This window comes from Bolinopsis microptera, chromosome 12 (genome assembly GCF_026151205.1).
Source record: "Bolinopsis microptera isolate Bmic1 chromosome 12, MBARI_Bmic_1.0, whole genome shotgun sequence".
NCBI lineage: Eukaryota > Metazoa > Ctenophora > Tentaculata > Lobata > Bolinopsidae > Bolinopsis > Bolinopsis microptera.
In genome coordinates, this window is record NC_087083.1 from 13267219 (window position 1) to 13288289 (window position 21071).

Below are 21071 nucleotides of genomic sequence, written 5' to 3' on the forward strand. Positions count from 1 at the left end.
ATTCGTAGTTTTTAAAGCTGTTCAAAGTGTTCTTACTGCATGAGGGGGGATATCAAGTTTTAAATCAATTTCTTGGTGTTGGAAAAATTTGATTTTTTGCCTTTATGTACCTTAAACTTGGGTTGTATATAATAGGGTTTTTATTTGATCAAAGAATAATGAACAGTTCATAGTACTAGCAAAAGGTTGCTTATATAGGAGTTTCTGAACATTTTGAACAATGTCAACTAAGAATATTTCCAGAGAAATTTTTAATCGAAAATTTTAAGTACAAATTTCGTTATGAAATTTTCACCTAAAATTTCAAAAAATCAATGTTGCTCACAATCTTCTGAAACGTCCAAAAAAGTAACTTTTAGCTGCCCTAGATGATATTTGATAAAATACCTATAAATACCTATTATTCCCTCCCTAGGTTCCATTCCGAATAAAGCTCAAAAAATGCTATACAATAGTTTAATTCAATCTCACCTGTATTACTGCGCTACTGTTTGGGGTACTAAATCTTTAAATTCCATTCAGTCTTTATTCTCTGCTCAAAAGAAAGCTATTCGCGCCATTGATTCAGAATATCATAACTATTTTTACGACAAAGAAAAACGTAAACTACCATCTCACACAAAATCCATCTTCAACAAAATAGGAATTTTGGCTCTTCCTAATCTCATTGCTAAAAGCTGTCTAACTTTGATGCACAAGGTTTATATGGGAGTAGCACCATCGAGTATCTGTAGTATATTTGAAAAATCACCGCTTAGACAAACGGAAAGGAGAAATCCAAAGTATTTTGAAATTAAGTTCAACAGATTACGGATCACCGATTATAGCATCTCTAACGTAGGACCACGATTATATAACAACACGATAAACGAAATAAACAAAATCCTTCCCTTCAACGTACCTAAGTTACAAGATAAGTTTATTAATTCATACAAGGACAACATTGTACGTTACTTACTGGACAAACAAAAACTTGACCTAGAAAACCTTTCGTGGACGGACAAGAACTTTGTCCTTTACAACTTTTAAACAAAATATTAGCAAAATATAACAGCTGTAAGAATCCTAAACGTTAGTGCACTGTGCAGTCAAATAAATGAACTGCGATAATGCATTTGACAGTCAGTCACTGCAATTTATTCTGCAACTTATTTTTCAATTTTCACTGCCACACTTAGGCTTATCTTGCCTACACATTTTAAAAAAAAACGAAATTCCTTGCGCACCGCGTACTAAAATTACTTGGATTTCTACCGCTTTGATAAATGACTACATGAAGATGGGGAGTTAATATTGTTGATTTATATAATATAGATTATTTATTCTTTAGTGTAGATTAACTTTATTTTTATATATTTTACCAAGTGTGAAGGATCAACCATACGTTACTGATATTTTTGAAATATTTAATGATACATTGATATAATAATAAATGATTGTAATATTTTTATTGAGGCACATGCCACCCCATCGCGGGTTTACTACTACAAGGTATTTATGCTATGTATATTTGGAGGTTGACGACCCCCCAAATCTGAGGCAAAATTGTGAAGGTTTGTGATTACACAAACCTGATTTTACACAAAGTAAAATTATTTTATCTTAGTTTGTTGATAAAACTACATACACACATATAATATTGTCATTACATTCTAGACACAAGACAGTTGCAAGCTTATTTCTTGTCTATAACAATTCTAATAACAATTCTAAACCTTATTCAAAGTGAATAGGTTACTGTATGTACTATGTAGCTTCTTTCCAGGGTAATAAGTATAAAATTATAAAGAAGTTACGTTAAAGAAGAAGCTGATTAAAGAACCAAAAAAAATATAAAATTATACAACATCTTATTTCGTTTAATAAACAGTTACACACAAGACAGTTACAAGCTTATTTCTTGATAAAGAAGATACATTATTATTAAGGCTCAAAAAGGTCTAATAGCAATTCTAAACCTTATTCAAAGTGAATTGGTCACTAAATGTTAGCTTTTCCCGTGGTAAGAAGACGTATCAAATTATAAAAAATCTTATTAATAGTTTAAAAACCTATAACCTATTACATACTAATAATGCATCCCGAATCAAGTCAACATTGCAGCATTGTTTAGACTATAACTGCGAATGACTTACATTTAGAAACAATGTTCAATCGCCCCCACCGTCGCCCCCACCGTGTCCACCGCCCCCGCCGTCATCCCCGCCCCCGCCTCCGCCGTTACCTCCGCCGTCACCCCCGGAGAAATCTCTACCAAAACCAAAACCGAAACCTCTTTTAGGAGAACTTTGCTCAGGGACTGGTGGAGGACCAAAACCAAAACCTTTTCTAGGAGAACTTTGCTCAGGGACTGGTGGAGGATACTGACCAGGATACTGACCAGGGGGTCCAGCATCTCCTGCGGGATTGTAACCAGGATACTGAGGGGGCTGGCTTCCATCAGCTCCAGGATTGTAGGGAGGATATTGTGTGGCTCCATTTAGATCTACGGAAGGATTTGCTGCCGTGAATAACACTGGAGGATACTGATCAGGATACTGACCAGGGGGTCCAGCATCTCCTGCGGGATTGTAACCAGGATACTGAGGGGGCTGGCTTCCATCAACTCCAGGATTGTAGGGAGGATATTGTGTGGCTCCATCTAGATCTACGGAAGGATTTGCTGCCGTGAATGACGCTGGAGGATGCACTTCACCAGCTGTCTGGGCTGGAATTGCTCTCTGTGCCTGGGAAGATTTGTTACATTTGATGCAAACGCAGATTAGAACGATGAAGACTATGATGCCTCCAACGACACCCGGAATAATGGGATTAATGTTGCTCGAGCTGCCACTGTAACTAGTCCTTCGCCTGGAATCGTAGCTTATCGCCCTTCTTCTATCGTAGCTTATCGCCCTTCTTCTATCACTGTGAAATGAGATGATTAATAAAATGCAGATTCAACATGCTCATTAAAATGTTTCTTCCATAAGAATTTATCTTCATTCTCTGTACTGTCCTATGTACAGTAATATTACCCTGATTTATTTTGGGTGAAAGGGAAAATGACCGGTAAATCGGGATTATAATTGTTTACATTATGTATAATATTAATGCTTTTCATACAAAGTTACAACAAAGTCTTCATTATGTTATGTATCCTGGGTTTGGATAGAATATTACCCGAATAAAATATTTCCATCACGTTACATAATTCTCGATAAATGTAATGCAGTGCTGTAATAAGTGTAAAATTAATTACAACACTAAGAAACAGAACCTACTTAAGGAAAGGATATGGTTGCGGTTATCGGGGTTTGTGGTAAATTGGGGCGAGGTAAATTGGGGCGAGGTAAATTGGAGCGAGTTAAATTGGGGCGAGTTATATTGGGGAGCACTGTACTTAAAAACTTAGAATGTGAGAACTTACGACCACAAAGTAAATCAGGGCCCGGTAAATCAGGGCCCGGTAAATCAGGGCCCGGTAAATCAGGGCCCGGTAAATCAGGGCCCAGTAAATCAGGGCCCGGTAAATCAGGGCCCGGTAAATCAGGGCCCGGTAAATCAGGGCCCGGTAAATCAGGGCCCAGTAAATCAGGGCCCGGTAAATCAGGGCCCGGTAAATCAGGGCCCGGTAAATCAGGGCCCGGTAAATCAGGGCCCAGTAAATCAGGGCCCGGTAAATCAGGGCCCGGTAAATCAGGGCCCAGTAAATTGGAGTTTTACTGTATTATATGGAAATTTAGAATGTGAGAACTTACGACCACGAAGTGCTCCTCCTTCTTGAGGCCTCGCTCATACTGTTGCCATTGTACATCAACAAGACAGCCAAAACTGCTACAGTTAGGACTGCCCATGTGGTGAACTTTATCATGCCTTGAGAAATGTTAAGTCACGTGGTGTTGTGATGACGTCACGTGGTGTTGTGATGACGTCACGTGGTGACGTGCCATTAAATCAAATAATTTAATGTGTAAAAAATATATAAATCTGGGGGGGGGGGGCATCAACCCCATAAATACCTATTATTCCCTCCGATTTCAAAATAGGTATAGGTATTTATGTATATTTGGAGGTTGCAACCCCCCAAATTTGAGGCAAAATTGTGAAGGTTTGTGATTACACAAAGTAAAGTTATATGATTTTATCTTAGTTTGTTGATAAAATTACATACACATAATATATTTTCATAAAATTCTAGACAGACACAAGACAGTTGCAAGCTTATTTCTTGTGTATAATAATTCTAAACCTTATCCAAAGTGAATAGGTTATTGTATGTACTATGCATATGTAGCTTCTTTTCAGGGTAAAATGTATAAAATTATAAAGAAGCTACATTAAGGAAGAAGCTACATTAAAGACTCAAAAAAAGTATAAAAGTATACAACATCTAATTTTGTTTAAAAACCTTATTACATTCTCATAATTTATCCCGAATCAACTCAACATTGCTCAGACTTCAGACTATAACACTAACAGATCGGTAATATGGTCAAGAAAGCTAGAAGCACACTGTCATGGGTGTTTAGTGTCTTCAAAACTCGTGTTTGGACCTTAATCTCTTAATGACTACCCTATATATAAGTCTTTGGTCAGAAGCCTACTAGAGTACTGTTGTCCGCTGTGGGACCCTGTTAAGGTGACTGAGATCCAGCTTTTGGAGGGGGTCCAGCGAACATTCACCGTTCGTATATGCAGTCTGGAAAATATGAACTACTGGGAGAGGCTTTCACATCTAAAGCTAATATCACTGCAGCGCAGAAGGGAACGGTACACTATTCTGATGATGTGGAAGATCCTTCACAATGTTGTCTCCAATTGCAGCAATATAAGGTTCACAAAAACATCCAGACATGGTACCCAAGCAATCATCGCTTCCCTGTCTAGGTTTAGTTCCTCGAGCAACCAGACACTCTATGACAGCTCATTTGCTGTAAGAGGACCAAAACTGTGGAACAAAGTGCCTGATAATATTAAAGCTGAAGCTACGTTTGAGTCGTTTAAAGTTAGTTTGTCCAAGTTTATTGCTTTGATACCGGACAACCCTCCTACTTCCGGTTAAAGCTGCAGCTGGTCTAATTCCCTGGTAGGCTACTCGCCATCGAAGTGGTCAGAAATCTGAGGACCCTTCCTGCTACGAGGATAAACACAACCAAAGTAACCAAAGTAAATAACAGACTGTAAATGCAAATGCCTTACACTGTTCAATCGCCCCCGCCGTCACCTCCGCCCCCGCCGTCACCCCCGCCGTCATCCCCACCGTCATCCCCGCCGTCACCCCCGCAGTCACCCCAATAATCTTTGTAGCAAACCCATATTAAAGCGAAGAAGACTATGATAGCTCCAACGACACCTGGAATAATGGATTCACTGTTGCTCGAGCTGCCGCTGCCACTGTTACTACTCCTTCGCCTGGAATCGTAGCTTATCGCCCTTCTTCTATCACTGTGAAATGAGATGATCAATAAAATGCTGATTCAACATGCTTATTAAAATGTTTCTTCCATAGGAATTTATCTTCATTCTCTGTACTGTCCTATGTACAGTAATATTACCCTGATTTATTTTGGGTGAAAGGGAAAATGACCGGTAAATCGGGATTATGATTGTTTACATAATGTATTAATATATTTTATGCTTTTCATACAAAGTTACAGCAAAGTCTTCATTATGTTATGTATCCTGGGTTTGGATAGAATATTACCCTTATAAAATATTTCCATCACGTTACATAATTCTCAATAAATGTAATAGATTTGCAGTGTTGTAATTAGTTTGAAACTAATTACAACACTAAGAAACAGAACCTACTTGGGGAAAGGATATGGTTGCGGTTAATCGGGGTTTGTGGTAAATCGGGGCGAGGTAAATCGGGGTTTTACTGTACATAAAAACTTGGAATGGGAAAATGTACTTACGACCACAAAGTAAATCAGGGCCCGGTAAATCAGGGCCTGTTAAATCAGGGCCCGGTAAATCAGTGCCCGGTAAATTTGAGTTTTACTGTATTATATGGAAATTTAGAACGTGAGAACTTACGACCACGAAGTGCTCCTCCTTCTTGAGGCCTCGCCGATACTGTTGCCATTGTACATCAACAAGACAGCCAAAACTGCTACAGTTAGGGCTGCCCATGTGGTGAACTTTATCATGCCTTGAGAAATGTTTAGTCACGTGGTGTTGTGATGACGTCACGTGGTGTTGTGATGACGTCACGTGGTGTTGTGATGACGTCACGTGGTGTTGTGATGACGTCACGTGATGTTGTGATGACGTCACGTGGTGTTGTGACGTACCATTAAATCAAATAATTTAATGCGTAGAAAATATATAAATCTGGGGGGGGGGGCATCAACCCCATAAATACTTATTATTCCCTCCGATTTCAAAATAGGTATAGGTATTTATGTATATTTGGAGGTTGCAACCCCCCAAATCTGAGGCAAAATTGTGAAGGTTTGTGATTACACAAACCTGATTACACTAAGTAAAATCATATGATTTTATCTTAGTTTGTTGATAAAATAACATACACATAATGTATTTTCATAAAATTCTAGACAGACACAAGACAGTTGCAAGCTTATTTCTTGTCTATATAACCATTCTAATAACAATTCTAATAACAATTCTAATAACAATTCTAATACAATTCTAAACCTTATTCAAAGTGAATAGGTTACTGTATGTACTATTTAGCTTCTTTCCAGGGTAAAATGTATAAAATTATAAAGAAGCTATTTTGAGGAAGAAGCTATATTAAAGAATCAAAAAAAGTATAGAATTATACAACATTCAATTTCGTTTAAAAACCTTATTACATACTAATAATTTATCCCGAATCAACTCAACATTGCTCAGACTTCAGACTATAACAGACTGTAAATGGAAATGACTTACACTATTCAATCGCCCCCGCCGTCACCTCCGCCCCCGCCGTCACCCCCGTCGTAACCCCCGCCGTCATCCCCGCCGTCACCCCCGCAGTTACCCCCATTACAAAAGCAGCAAGCTACAAGCAAACCGACGACAGATAAGCCTACCACAAGTGCAATGAGTAGGGTATCATCATCCGAACTACCACTGCTCCGAATCGTTATTCGCCTAGAATCGTAGCTTATCGCCCTTCTTCTATCACTGTGAAATGAGATGATTAATAAAATGCAGATTCAACATGCTTATTAAAATGTTTCTATCATACTTCATAGAAATGTGTCTTCGATCTTTGTACTATCTTATGTACAGTAATTTTACCCCGATTTACTGCAGAGTTTGGGAGAAAAGGAAAATGTGCAGTAAATTCGGGTCTGGTAAATTTGGGTTTTACTGTAAATGGAAACTTATAATTTAAGAATGTACTTACGAGGCCTCGCTGAGGCTGTAAATCAACAAAACAGCCAAAACTGCTACATTCAGGACTGCCCATGTGGTGAACTTTATCATGCCTTGAGAAATGTTTAGTCACGTGGTGTTGTGATGACGTCACGTGGTGTTGTGATGACGTCACGTGATGTTGTGATGATGTCACGTGATGTTGTGATGACGTCACGTGGTGTTGTGATGACTTCACGTGGTCATGTCTTGATACAATTGTAGGGTATTATGAGCATGTTCCTCTTCCTACTCTGTTGTAGGTAGACGTAAAAAAGATGTATAAAAACTTACCTTAACTTTAAGTAGGGACCAAGAAAAATAAGGGAAAAAAGCTGCAGATATTATCACAAGATAGTTCAAAAGTTAGAACAAACTGGTTTTGGGTCGTTCACATATTACGTAATCACTTTTTAGAAAATCTGTAACCCCCCTCCCCCATCCGTAATCAGTTTTACACATAGCTATTGTATCAAAATTACACTATCTTAATCATTTGGAAACCCCCTGGCACTCCCCCCTCGGGGTCGGCTGATTACGTAATATTTGAACGACCTCTTAATAATTAAGAGGGGCCCTTATAGTGGTTATACAATATTTTAAATGTTACAAATCTATCTTCCAAGTTAGAACTAGAGCAGTAAAGCTGTTAACAGGTGTACTCGTTAAGAGGAGCAAAACTACAGTTAACAATACACTGTCCTTTAAATCTCCTTGAGGAAATAGACTCTGGAACTGAGAACAATAAACTGAAAGCGGAACAATGAACAAAAGCATGTGATCCATTGTCAGGGTAGACTGGAGCAAGGGCAGTAGACGAGAATAACGACCATCAGACCATCTGAAATCTGAATAACAATCAGTGCAGAATGCAGATGATTACTTGTGCCAAATTTCTTATAATATCTTAAGTTAGTTAAAGAAAACTGAGTGTAGAATGTTAAACTGAGGTAGGCACTGGTATCAACGTATCAACTAAAAATATGACTAAATTCATCGAAGATCGCGAGTGATCTTCACAATTTTCTCAATTTGATTAGCTAATCTGCAGTCTAGAACGTCGTCACAAATTCCTAGAATTGCTGGGAATTTATCTTCCTAGTCTAACTGTCAGGGTTGACGTTATTGTGGGCGTTAAGTATTATTCTATAGACGATTGTTGTCAATGATTTTGTGAACTGTAAAGTCACGACCCTTTATAGGTAAAGGCTGAAAGGGTCACACTCCTCTCGGTCTGTGCAACCCTCTCACAAACTGCAAACAGAAACTGGACGGCCTCGATAAACTTTTAACCATGCAAGGAATTGTTGTAAATAGTTTCGTTACACTCCCTGAAACTACACAACTGCAGCACTAAGCGACATCACGTACAATATCTCGACACAACTGCACTTGAAGTAGCGTACAATCATTATTATAAACAGACATGTACATCACGAAGGTTGAAATAAACAATTATAAACAAGCAAGTTCCTGTAACAAAGATTGAAATGTTAATGGGGAACAGACTTCCAACACAGTTCACCTCATACCGCACGTCATTAAAAATAAGCTGAAGAGAAAGGAAAGATAAACGTTACACAGATTTGTCTGTACAGTGAACAATTGTACACGCTATAGCGTGTGGTAGAGACTAGAGCTCCTTTGGTGCTTAGTTGGTGGTGACTAACCAAAGACGGAATAGAAATTCGATATGGACATTCCACCAGAATTAGCGAGATAAATCATAACTTGTTAGAAAAAAATGTACGTGGTGCTACAAAATACCTTAACTCATTGATATAGAATCTTACCGAAAAATCAAATCAATGACCATATGAGATTATTAAAATTTACCAGACAAATTGAATTGAACTGACAAATATATTCTGAACAATGCAAAATGATAAGAACCTTATAAACTGAAGACATAATATGAGACCAACTTCAGATTTACAAGGCTTACACATTGCAAACAAATAACACGTAACAAGTCAATTAGTGCAGACAAGGTGAACGTGATATGGATAAACAAATAGCTCTCCACACTGTGTAAATAGCTTCACACTGTGTAAAATAACAAATGAACTGAGAACATGGAATGGGGAACACAAGACGTGTATTATGGTGTGGTAACCCGTAACGTAAGTATCGTAGACTTACCCTTTCTTAAAGATAGCTTAAGTCAACAGTAAGAAATGGTGCACAGTCCATACTCTATATTATACACAGTATACAGGGTGTTTCATAAATAGTGTCCTGTTTTTGATTTGTTGTCTAATGTATATATTATATAATCAGTTTTTATCGTATCAAAAAATATCCGTCACAACCGAAGATACAGCCAATTAAAATATAGCTCGCACTGAACACCACGTAATTACCACAAAACCAATCAAAAAGTCACTCGCAAATCTTTGCACTTGCACTTTTGAACACCGTTACCATGGTTACTATGCAACTTCCTATTTCTCATCTGATTTGCACGTGGGCGATCGTACAGACAGACAAAAAGAATCTTTTGAATTGTAATATTGATATGATAGTGAGGTATAATTGAAATCGTTGGCATAAAGGTTTTTAGTCAAACAAGTGCAAAGAAACGTTGAAAAAATGAGAGTTGCAGATACTTCAAATTTTAAAACAAGAGCTTAAAAAAACAAAACTAAATAAAAATAGAAAAACAAAACAAAAAGAGCTATCTAAAACAAATAGAGGCTGTATAGTGTATCGCAAAGTAATGTTTTGTGATCAAGCTCTTCGTCCTCTGTTGCTATGGTATCATGGTCTGTTATAATTAGAGGTATTACTAATTACATGCTTCAAATACCAATTATTGTTGTTCTACTCGAATTGGATGTTAATCGACTGTACACATTAATTACATAGTCATTTGATGTTTCATAAAACTGCGCCAACAGTGGAAAACATACGGAACTGTGACTACTGTACACAATTTGGACACTTTACATGCATAGTGTGCGTGTTAAGTGTTGAAATTGTGTACAATAATCTGAGAGATATGAGATATGTAGATAAAAGGCTAATCTCCGGACATGTCAGTGCCGCAGCGCCCATCTGTGGCCAAAACATACCGAACCCTTAAAAATTCCTAAAACCAGTTTTTTTTTGTATGTGGTCCACTTCTATAATGCGTATCCCATGGGTAGATTACTATTTATTATATTACTTCTGGCTTATTCGGCAGACGCCTTATTTATGGCGCAAACAACCATGAAATTAGGGGAACTAGCAACAATCGATTACAATATAATTACAATCGATTACATAATTACTGTATCAATTTAAGATACAAGGGGATGTAAATAAATACGTTGCGCCGTGCAATTTGATCCTCATTTAAACCCGACCACTTGTGAGTTACTTGTAGCATGATATCATCATGACGTCATCATCATGACGTCATCGAGTATTAGACATCAGGGACAAAAGGAAATCGCGGCATGTACGGAATCGCGATTTTTCCCATTATTTGCGACAAATTTTATGTATAGTTTAATGTATAGTCTGTTAAAATTCGCGGTATCGCGATTTTTGGCCAAAATAATCGCGAAATCCTTTTGTCCCTGTTAGACATGGGTAGAAGAAACCTGGTAACCTTGTTATCTGCAGAGCAATTCTAACTGCACATCCACATTTTTGGGACAAACTGATATGTATCCTATCTGCACAATATCTTATGTTGTCTGCAAATTTCTCAAGGCATGTACGACATTTTCCAGTATTAGAAACTAGATTCTGTAATTGTGTGGACAAAATAATAAAAGACCAGAAAATACAGGGGAATGTACTAAGTACTTATTCATTATACAATTATACGCATTAATTATACACCATAATTACCCCCTCATTAACATAATGAGTAAAATTAACCCCATAATTTGCAGGTCGCCTGCGAGCCGGGAGAGTTTATGAGATGCGAGGTACAGCAGCCACTGGTTAGATTGGAGGATCTCTACAAGAAGTTCCCTACTGTTAGTATTCATTTCATTATTGTTACTATTGTTTCCATATTGATATTTTTTATACCCAGTCGGCTCAGTTTGCTTTGGTCCGGGCCTTGCTTGCTGGCCCTGCCATGGCTCTCTAGCTTGGGCAGGTGTGACTGACATATATATATATATATGTATTCATTTCATTATTTTATTATCATTATTATTGAGAATGAAATTGAAAGATATGTCTAACCCGTTGATTTGTAAAACATCTTTAAAAATATAACGATATTGATAAAATATTTCTCTTTTAACGATCCCAAATGAGGTGTATGTTTGATGAAAAACTCCATATAACGTCACGTTACTGGTTCTGTACAGAGAATTGATATTGTAGCATTTATGTGGCCGTTCTGTACAGGTACCGATGCAGATGGACCTGAAGCCTGGTGGAGACGAACTTATCCGCAAAGTATCAGATATGACGAAGCAGTACAACAGAGAGCATCTCACAATTTGGGGAGCATTTAGTCATCATACCACTTCGCTGTGTAGGGAGCATAACCCTAACATGTGGGTTAATTGGGGTTAATTGGATAATTAATTGGATAATTAGATTGATTTAATTTGCTTGGTTTTTAGCTTGTTTTGTGGTCGATAGCACTAGCTTCTAGACGAAACCATCAAAGATGTTGTGCAGATAAAACGCTGATTTTTAATTTGAAGTAAAGCTTGAATTACTTGCTTTATGTTCCTTTATCCTACATAAGCATTAGTTATAATTTATAATTTAGCTAATAAGGTAAGCTTGATCATTCGATTAGACATAATTACATAGTAGTTATCGTGTTAGTTGAGTAGTTGATTAGTTTGGACATTCACGATTCATCTAACAAACCTGATCACACTATTCAGATTGTCGTTCTGTAGTATGATGGAAGTGTCAATTTACTCCCTACTCATGCTAATCGGTAAGGGAAATGTGATTATTAGAATAATATTAATTCAAATTCAATTCAAGTTAATGGATTGAGTTTTCTGATATTTGAGTTTAAGTAGTAGTAAACCCGCGATGGGGTTGCATGTGCCTCAATTGGATATTACAAACATTTATTATATAAATTTTAAGTCTCAAGCTGAGAATAATCTGTAATTTAATCAAGCAATAATTGACTAATAAGTAATTAAGTCTAATTAGTAATTAGTCTAATTAGTAATTAGTCTAATTAGTAATTAGTCTAATTAGTAATTAATCTAATTAGTAATTAGTAATTAATAATTTACACCTCAGGGCTCCTACCCTGGATTCCACTGAAAGCTGACTTCTACCAAATACCAATCCCTAATATCAGCAACAAAAGTGGTTTTCTCTCCACCTTTCCTAAGTGGTTCTGTCATCTTATTACTCCCATCATGTGCAATCCGTAAGTGTTTTTTTTTTTTTTTTTTTTTTTCGTTTGTATATTATATTACATATTATTGTATTATATAACATATACATTACAATATACATATACATTACTTCTCTACCAATAACCAGGATTCCTAATACCAACCTAAAACCATGATGCCTTATATCTACCTAAACTTTCACGATGATCAGACACACAAACTTTGATAACAATAACGAAACAATACTTCACTATCAAGACGAAATATGATTATTGATTAACCTCGAGTGGTTTTACAATCGTGCTACACACCTGATCTGGACAACTTCACTGTAATTTAACTGATTAAAGATCTGTGCGCATTCCTGGCATTAATCTCACGAATTATCGTATTTTTTTTGTACTCTACAACCCCGTACAAATGCCACAAATCATTAATCAGTAATTAGTATCTCTTCACTTATAGGTGCACTAGTGTAACCCGGCCTTCGGCCGGGATTTCACTGCCGCAGTTAAAAAGGGTAGGATTAATTACCCGTTGAGTCAAAACCCGCATTAGGTGACCCAATAGTTTCTTAAACAATAATCTCATAATCAGTTATTTCTTGTGGATAATTAAGTCATTATTAGCCATGAGGCACCACATTCCATGATCATAAGGTCTGAACACCGAGTATTACACCTCATCACTCCCGTCTTGAACCGCTTTCTATTTAGATTTAAATCGTTATAGAAATTAACCCTTGTTAACTCCGCACCACACCCGCACATTATATTTGAAAACACGCATAACATTGTCGTATGAACTCTCTCTCTCTCTGCAGTCCAAACAGACCCCAAACACTAACAGTCCTCCTCCCCTAATAAGCTTATGGTATTACATTACAGCGAATCTTCCCGGGCTAACGCAATTATGACGCTACTTAAATGCAGCTACATATTATACAGTAGTGAGATATAGAGAGCAAGCCCCGTAACTCTTGCCTTTCTGCTAAAGCCATTTTATGCAACATTTGTGGTACAAAACCGTCAATTAAACCACTTACCACCGGCCGATTTAAAAAAAATTTGCTTACGGGCTTCATCAGAGTTTTGTCGGCACTATACCAAAAAAACCAGTCCCGTAACTCTTACCGTTTTTTTTGTATAACCGTTCGGAAATTACACACAGACAGACATCAGACACACACACCCACACATTCTGGTGTTATTAAGTTGATATAGGGCCCGATGTAATTGCTATGACCAGTTTACTGGTCAACTGGTGTTTCGGTGTCCCTAATTTTGTTTACACTCGGTCACTTGTCAAGGCATGAAAAGATGAAAGGTCATTCGGCAAATTTTCTTTGAAATGAAATAAGGAACAATTAAAACAATTTGAAAGTTTATTGATTTAAAAAACTGTAAGCTATACAAACCTTGTTTAAACATAACAAGTAACCACCCAGATTGTTACTCTGGCATCTAGAAAAACGAGGAGTAAGAACCGGAGCCTGGGTACTTAACCATCGTTTTCGTATTTTTTTTGGTATTACACGAAAATCAAATTTTTATTAAAATATTACCCAATAAAGGAAAGGGGCCGCCATATCCAGGAAAAAGGGTAAATACTTTTTGAGCCAACCCGCTTCCTTTTAAGTTTTTAAAAAAATTTAATTCCAGTTTGGAAATAAATTTTCCTGTTCATAAAAAAGGTCTAAACGATTTTAACACTATACCCTCGCGTTTATTTAAAAATTTTTCTTTTAAAATACCCGGTTCCAAACCCCAACCTAAAAACCCCATAACTTTTTTCCCTAAACTTTCTGGTAATCGACCAAACAAACTTTTGATAAACATAACGAAAATTAAAAAATTTACTTTACTAAAAGGGACAAAATATGATTAAAAACCCCCCCCCCCCCCCCCCCCCCCCCAAAAACCCCCCCCCCCCCCCCCCCCCCCCCCCCCCCCCCCCCCCCCCCCCCCCCCCCCCCCCCCCCCTTAACTCGATGGTTTTTTCTCCCCAAAGACCTGGCCCCTTTGACCAAATTCATGAAAATTTTCGAAAAATTTGGGGGCATTTTTTAAAAATTAATTTTTTAAAAAAGAATTTCCCGCCCCCTTTTTTTGGGACTCTAAAACCCCGGGTTCAAACCCCAAATAAAACGTATGGTCCTTTAATTTAAGAAAAATTTTCCCCCGTTTTTTTATTTATAGGGGAAGGAAAAAGTTTGGGGGTATTGCCTGGTACTTTTTAAACTAAGGGTATTCCATTTCTTGACTGGGGGATTCACTGGTTAATTTAAAAAATGGTATTGCACGTGGTTACTTGACTAAGGGGATTGAGGACGGGGTATAAGGTGGGATTCACGGGGTTTCTTTTAAGGGGGATAAGGGGTTTTTCCCACGTTTATGGAAGGGGGTATTGATTTTGGTTTTACGTGACTAAGGGGGTATTCACGTGGTTACTTCCCAAGGGGTATTAACTTACTGGAAAGGTGGTATTCCCCGGGGCTGGCCAGGGATTGCCGGTTTACTGTGCCAGGTGGAAATTCCGTGGTTACGGGGACAGGTGGTTTTCCTTTTTTACTGTACGGGGGGTTTTGCCGTGGGTTACTGGTGACTAAGGTGGATTAGTTTAACTGACAGTTTTTTGGGCAGGTACTGGACTAGGGGGGTTTGCCGGGTTACTGGACAAAAGGGGGGTATTCCCCTGGCCGTGATGGGGGTTATCACTGTTACTTGACAAGGGGTTTTCAGTGTTACGGACTAAGGTGGTTTTCCACGGTTAAAATACTAGGGGTACCCCTGGTTCGGGACTAAGGTGGATTACGGGGACTGCTAGGGGGTTTTTCACTGGTTCCCTGGACAAGGGGGTATTGCAGGGGGTTTATGTGCGGGGTTTTGACGTGGTTACTGTGACTAAGGTATTGTTTTAAATTTATTGCTGTGGGGTTTTAGTTAGGATCCGATTTGTTTCAAATGGCGCTCAGAAAGCAACTGTTAAGAATTAAGAAGTTGTTTAAAACTTATAGAAATGTATTATGTGTAGCTGTTATTTTATGTAAATTTTGTTTGACATAAATTAAATTTGAAGTGTGTTTCTATTTTGAAGTGTGTTTAAGCTTTATATTAAATTCTAACATAAGTCTTCACTAACATTTATTGCATGAGTTCGAAGCCGATTAGATTAAATCCGAATACGGTATGACCTTAAAATTATGTATATATTATTGTTTCAGACTTACTTTTTGTTATGAAGGTTACATTGTTTACACTTACAGTAGTGTTGCAGTAGTGTTACAGTGGTGTTACAGTAGTGTTACTGTTACAGTGGTGTTAATAGCAGTGTACAGATTGTAGTATCAGTGCTATGGTATACATTGTACAATGTACAACAGTTGAAAGTTATTATGAGAGTTTAATGTTTAAGTGTTAGTTTACGAAAGGTCTTGTGATGTTTTAGACAGTGTTTTTGCCCTTGTATCTGATTTATTTTGTAACTTATAGATAAACTCAGCTTCCTTATTGTCTTCATTTGTGATTTGCGTAATTTAAGTTTTTAACTCAAAACTGTGAGCTGGTAAAAGACACCGTGTTTCTTGAATTACAGAATTTGTTAACGTTAAATAAATCTGTTTTTATATCAGCTTCTTCAGTCAAATCCTTATAAAATAAGTGTCCTGATAACTTAATAATGATAAAACGTACTTTCACTTTAATTCAAATTTAATTAATTTAATTTCACTTTAATTAATAACCCAGTAAAGTAGGTTGCGATGTCGTACAGCTACATCGAAGGTAAGGACGAGGTTCACTTCATAACAGAATCAGACCTAAAGAATATGCAGCCTCGCGCGAGGAGGTCACAGCACTGCACGAGGAAATCGCAGCTGCACGCGAGGAGGATGCCGACGATGCCGCCGACGTGCCGCCAAGCGAGCAGAGTGCACAAAGTGGACAGGCTGTGAGTGAGGAGGTACAGGAACAGTATCCGGGGGCTGTGTCGGAGAGTGGCGAGATTAACTGGGACTGTCCGTGTTTAGGTGGGTAATTGTCTGTGTCACGTGGTGTTGTGACGTCACGTGGTGTTGTGACGTCACGTGGTGTTGTGACGTCACGTGGTGTTGTGACGTCACGTGGTGTTGTGACGTCACGTGGTGTTGTGACGTCACGTCGCGTGGTGTTGTAGTGTTCCGGGGGCTGTGTCGGAGAGTGGTGAGATAAACTGGGACTGCCCTTGTTTAATGTTTAGGTGGGTTTATACAATAGTTTTACAAAGAAGATAAGAGCTAAATAGCTAAATATAGCTTGTTGCTCTTTCGTAAATTAATTTACAGATGTTTAAAACCGTACCAATGTTTCGTGAACACCCTATAAAGCTATAAACAATACTAGGTTACGTTTTTATTGCAACATTTTTAATTAATTAATTACTTTTTAATTGGTTAAGTTATGGTGTCTAATTATAGCTTTGAGATTAGCAGTAATAATCAACAGCCATGAAGTTTGTAAAGTTAGAAATATACAATTTCACACCGAGAACTATGATGATGACACGTGTATTTAAACCATAAAATATGAATAAATAAATAAATTCTAACATTTAATACACACTTCGACATTAAAATATACCCAACAAAGATGTACATTTAAGTCATTCAAGCGAGACTTAGTGTTGAAAAACCGAGATTATGGACTTTTTTATCAGTTCAGATTTTATGAACAAATATATGAGAATATGCTTCTCCTGACACCACACAATTATACTGTACATTTTCCTTCTATACGGTACCACGCTAAATAGCTTGTTTATTAAAGTATACGTCATCATGTTGTGATATGTTACACACCAGAATACCCATTATATAACATACATATTTTGAATTATCAAACTCTCAATTGTTAAATGTATTCTCAATATTAAATGTATAACAATGTGTAAATTATCTACACACATACCAATACATGACGCCTTGTCCAGTAGAGAGCTCCACAGGGAGGTTCATAAAATAACAAAATATTGTCAAATCATTTAAATTTGCTACCTCTGGCTTATCTGTTGCTCCTAAGGTCAAATAACTAAAAATACGCTAAAGAGCTTGTTTATCAAAGTATACATCATGTTACACACCAGAAGCACCAAATTTATATTATGTGTACTTCAATTATAAACACCTCCGGGTTATAATCAGCCGGCCGGGCGGATAGATTCTGATAATCCCGGCTGTTAGTTTTTTCCCGCTTAATAAATAACGCTTAATAAATAACGCTTAATAAATAACGCTTAATAAATAACGCTTAATAAATAACGCTTAATAAATAACGCTTAATAATATCACGGGTTGTATCACGGTTGTATCACGTGACTAACTACTACGACGTGCATTGGTAAAACATGTCACGCGACCTATGACTTGACGTAAGAACTATTAATACACTTGATCTACATATCGGTTTTATTGCAGGCGCTGGCAAAACTCCAGCATACTGCTTATATTATTACAAGTAATGTTTGGACACTTACATTACTTGGACCAGTTCCAGAACTTGTCTCGACGGTTACATTTGCCCGGTAAATTTTGTCGTAGCAATTGCACTGTTTGATATGAGCCATATAATATTATAGTCGTATACTTTGATGAACATCATGACACGATATCAACTCCACCTTTTATCGCTTTTTCCATTTTTATTTTTTCGCGCGGCCCTTACCTTGTACGTTCTGACGGGTTAATGTTTTAAAAATTTTTAAATAAAACTAAATTTTAAAATGTCTGTACTTAGTTTTATTTATTAGTGAAATATACGTCCAATTCCCTTTTCATTTTTTTCCATAATATTTATACTGATCTCATTAGTAGAAAAAAAAAATTTTTTCCCGAAATTAGTTCAGGTTAAAACCCCCCCCCGGAGGTGTTTATAACACAAAACGCCGGCCGCTCGGGTTTTTTAAAAAACCCCCCTGCTAAAGCCCCGGGGTTTTTTTTTTAATCCCTGGGGCTCGCATTAAATTATTTTAATTTTCCCCGCGTCGGGGAAAAATTGAAAAGTAATCCCTGCCATGCCGGAGTTTGTGTTTATAAAACGTTAAAATTCCCTTTAAACTTATCCAATTTTTTTAAAAATTTTAAAATTTTTTAATTTTAATTTTCAAAATATCTAACAAGTATAATCTCCCGGTGGTATGGGGAAAAGGGGGGGAGGTTTTTTTGACTGTTCGGGGGAGAGGGGGGGGGAAAAGGGGGGGGAAATTTGGGACAATTCTTTTCCAGAGGAATCATAAAAAAAAGGAAAAATTTTTTTTTGGGGTAGAAATATCCAATTGGGTTTTAAAAGGGGTTATTTGAATTGAAAATTTTTGGTTTCCATTTTGTCTAGGGGATTTTGTTTTTAACGGTGTTTTGTTGGGGTTTTTGTTTAAAAATTTAAAAAATTTTAAATTTTGTTTTATTTTGTTTTGTCAATTTAAAAAGTTTTGAATGATTTAAAAACCCCTAATTTTTGTTAAATTAAATAAAAAGGGCCCCTATTTTTATGTTTTTTTCATAAAAATTAAAAATTTTTTATTTGTATCCTAGGTTTAAGGACCCCCTTAAATTTATGGAATTTGATTTCCTTTTTAAATTCAATAAAAAAGAATTACAAATTAAAACAAAAAAATTTAAAAGTTCAAATACAAATAATCCATTCCAAAAAAAAATTTAAAAAAAAAATAAAAATTCCCCACCCCCCCTAACCTTCAAAAATTAAAACAAAAATTTTTTTCGGTTTAAAATTCAAAAAATAGTACAAAAATAAAAAAAAAATTAATCCAAAAAAATTTTAAAGGGGTTTTCCCAGTGGCCAAAAAAAAGGAATCTCCAAAAACCCAAAAAACCCCTTTTACCCCTTTTTATTAAAAACCCAAATTAACCCCTATTTTTTGGGGGTTAAAATTTAACCTTTTTTTTTAAAAAAAAAAGGCGGAAAAAATTTTCCAAAAAAAAAAACCCCACAGAAGGGAAACTAATTTTTTTTTTTTTGGGGTACTTTTTAATTTTACACCCCAATTTAAAAAATATTGGTGGGTAATCCCAAAACCCCGAAAAAAAAGACGTGAAAAAATATTTAAAAAAAAAAAAATGTCCAAAAAGGGCCCCCAAAAAAATGAAAAGGGGGAAAAATTTTTTTTTTTTTTTAAAACCTTTGGTTTTTTTCAGGCTTTTTGTATAAAATTTTTTAAAAAAAGGGAAATTTTTGAAAAAAAAAGGGTTTTTCCAAAAAATGGCCCAAATTTTTTGGGTTTTTTCTTCCCCACAAAAACCCCATTCGGGGAAAAAAAAAATTTGGGGGGTTTAGAAATTTTGAAAACTTTGCTTATTGTTTATGAATAAAAGGGGTTTTAAATTTTTTTGTAGGTATTTTTCCCTTTTTAGGGTTTTTTTTTTCCCTTTTTAAAAAATTTTTCTTCCCTTTTTGCAATTTTTTTTTTTTAAAAAAAATTTTTTCCCCCTTCTGTTCTGGGGATTCCACCAAATGCCCCAAATTGTAAAAAATTTAAAAAAATTTTTGGGTTTTTTGGCCAGTAGGGGTGAACCCTTTTAATTTTTTTTTTAATTAAAAATTTTTTTTGTTTTGTTTATATATTTTTTAAATTTTTTTATTCCAGAAATTTACCAAATTAAATTGTTTTTTTAAAAAATTTTTTTGGGGGCATATTTGTTTTTACGGTTTCCAAAATTTTACTAATGTTTTTTTTCCGTGTGGTCTAGTTAATATTTCCCCCGGATTTTAAAAATTTTTTTTTTCATTGGAAAAAAACCCCACCCGTTTTTAAAAAATATTTAAAAAATTTCAAATTTGGGCCCTTTTTTGGGCCCGTTCTGGAGGCATTTACAGAATTTAAACCCTTAAAGGCCCCATGTTCCTGGGGTTTTTTTCCCAAAAAAAAAAAAAGTTTAAATTAAAATTTTAAAAAAAATTTTAAGTTTTCCCCGTTGTATTTTTGGTAAAAGAAAATTATTTTTGTTGGGTGGGCTTTAGAAACGAGGAATTGTGTAAATTTTAATTTTTGGGGTTTTACAAAATTCCCTTTTTCAGTGGGTTTTTCCCCTTCGAAATTTTTCTTTTGCCTATTTTCCCACCCCAAAATTTTTTCCCAAAAAAAAAGAAACCGCCCTCCAAAAACCATTCCCAATTTGGGGTACTTTTCCCTTTTAAACATAATGCCCTTTTTGGAAACTATTTTTTTTAAATTTAGTTAAAAAAAGGGCTCTCTAAAGGTGCATTTTTTTTAAAAATTTTTTGGGAAACCCCGCCTTTTTATGGGCCGGCACAATTTACCCGGTTTTACCTTTTGGGTTTCTTTTTAAACCTTTTGTAATTTTTTTCACACTGGGTGCCCCGGGGGTTTGGCCCCCCCTTTTTT

The 21071-nt window shown here is 36.3% G+C and overlaps 1 protein-coding gene and 1 long non-coding RNA gene across 2 annotated transcripts in view; both read left to right on the plus strand.

Moving 5' to 3' along the window:
* LOC134823927 (lysophospholipase D GDPD1-like) overlaps positions 1-14352 on the plus strand; it is a 48245-nt gene extending 33893 nt beyond the window's left edge. The window contains exons 6-11 of the mRNA XM_063835524.1: positions 11241-11327; positions 11710-11861; positions 12204-12259; positions 12580-12712; positions 14128-14189; positions 14342-14352. Of these exons, the coding sequence (XP_063691594.1) occupies positions 11241-11327; positions 11710-11861; positions 12204-12259; positions 12580-12712; positions 14128-14189; positions 14342-14352 (501 nt within the window). The remainder of the gene's footprint in view (positions 1-11240; positions 11328-11709; positions 11862-12203; positions 12260-12579; positions 12713-14127; positions 14190-14341) is intronic.
* A 1222-nt stretch (positions 14353-15574) lies between these two features.
* On the plus strand, positions 15575-16176 carry LOC134824549 (uncharacterized). The gene is made up of 2 exons (XR_010161425.1): positions 15575-15971; positions 16011-16176. It is a non-coding gene; the product is annotated as an uncharacterized LOC134824549 (long non-coding RNA).
* The last annotated feature ends 4895 nt before the right edge of the window (positions 16177-21071 follow it).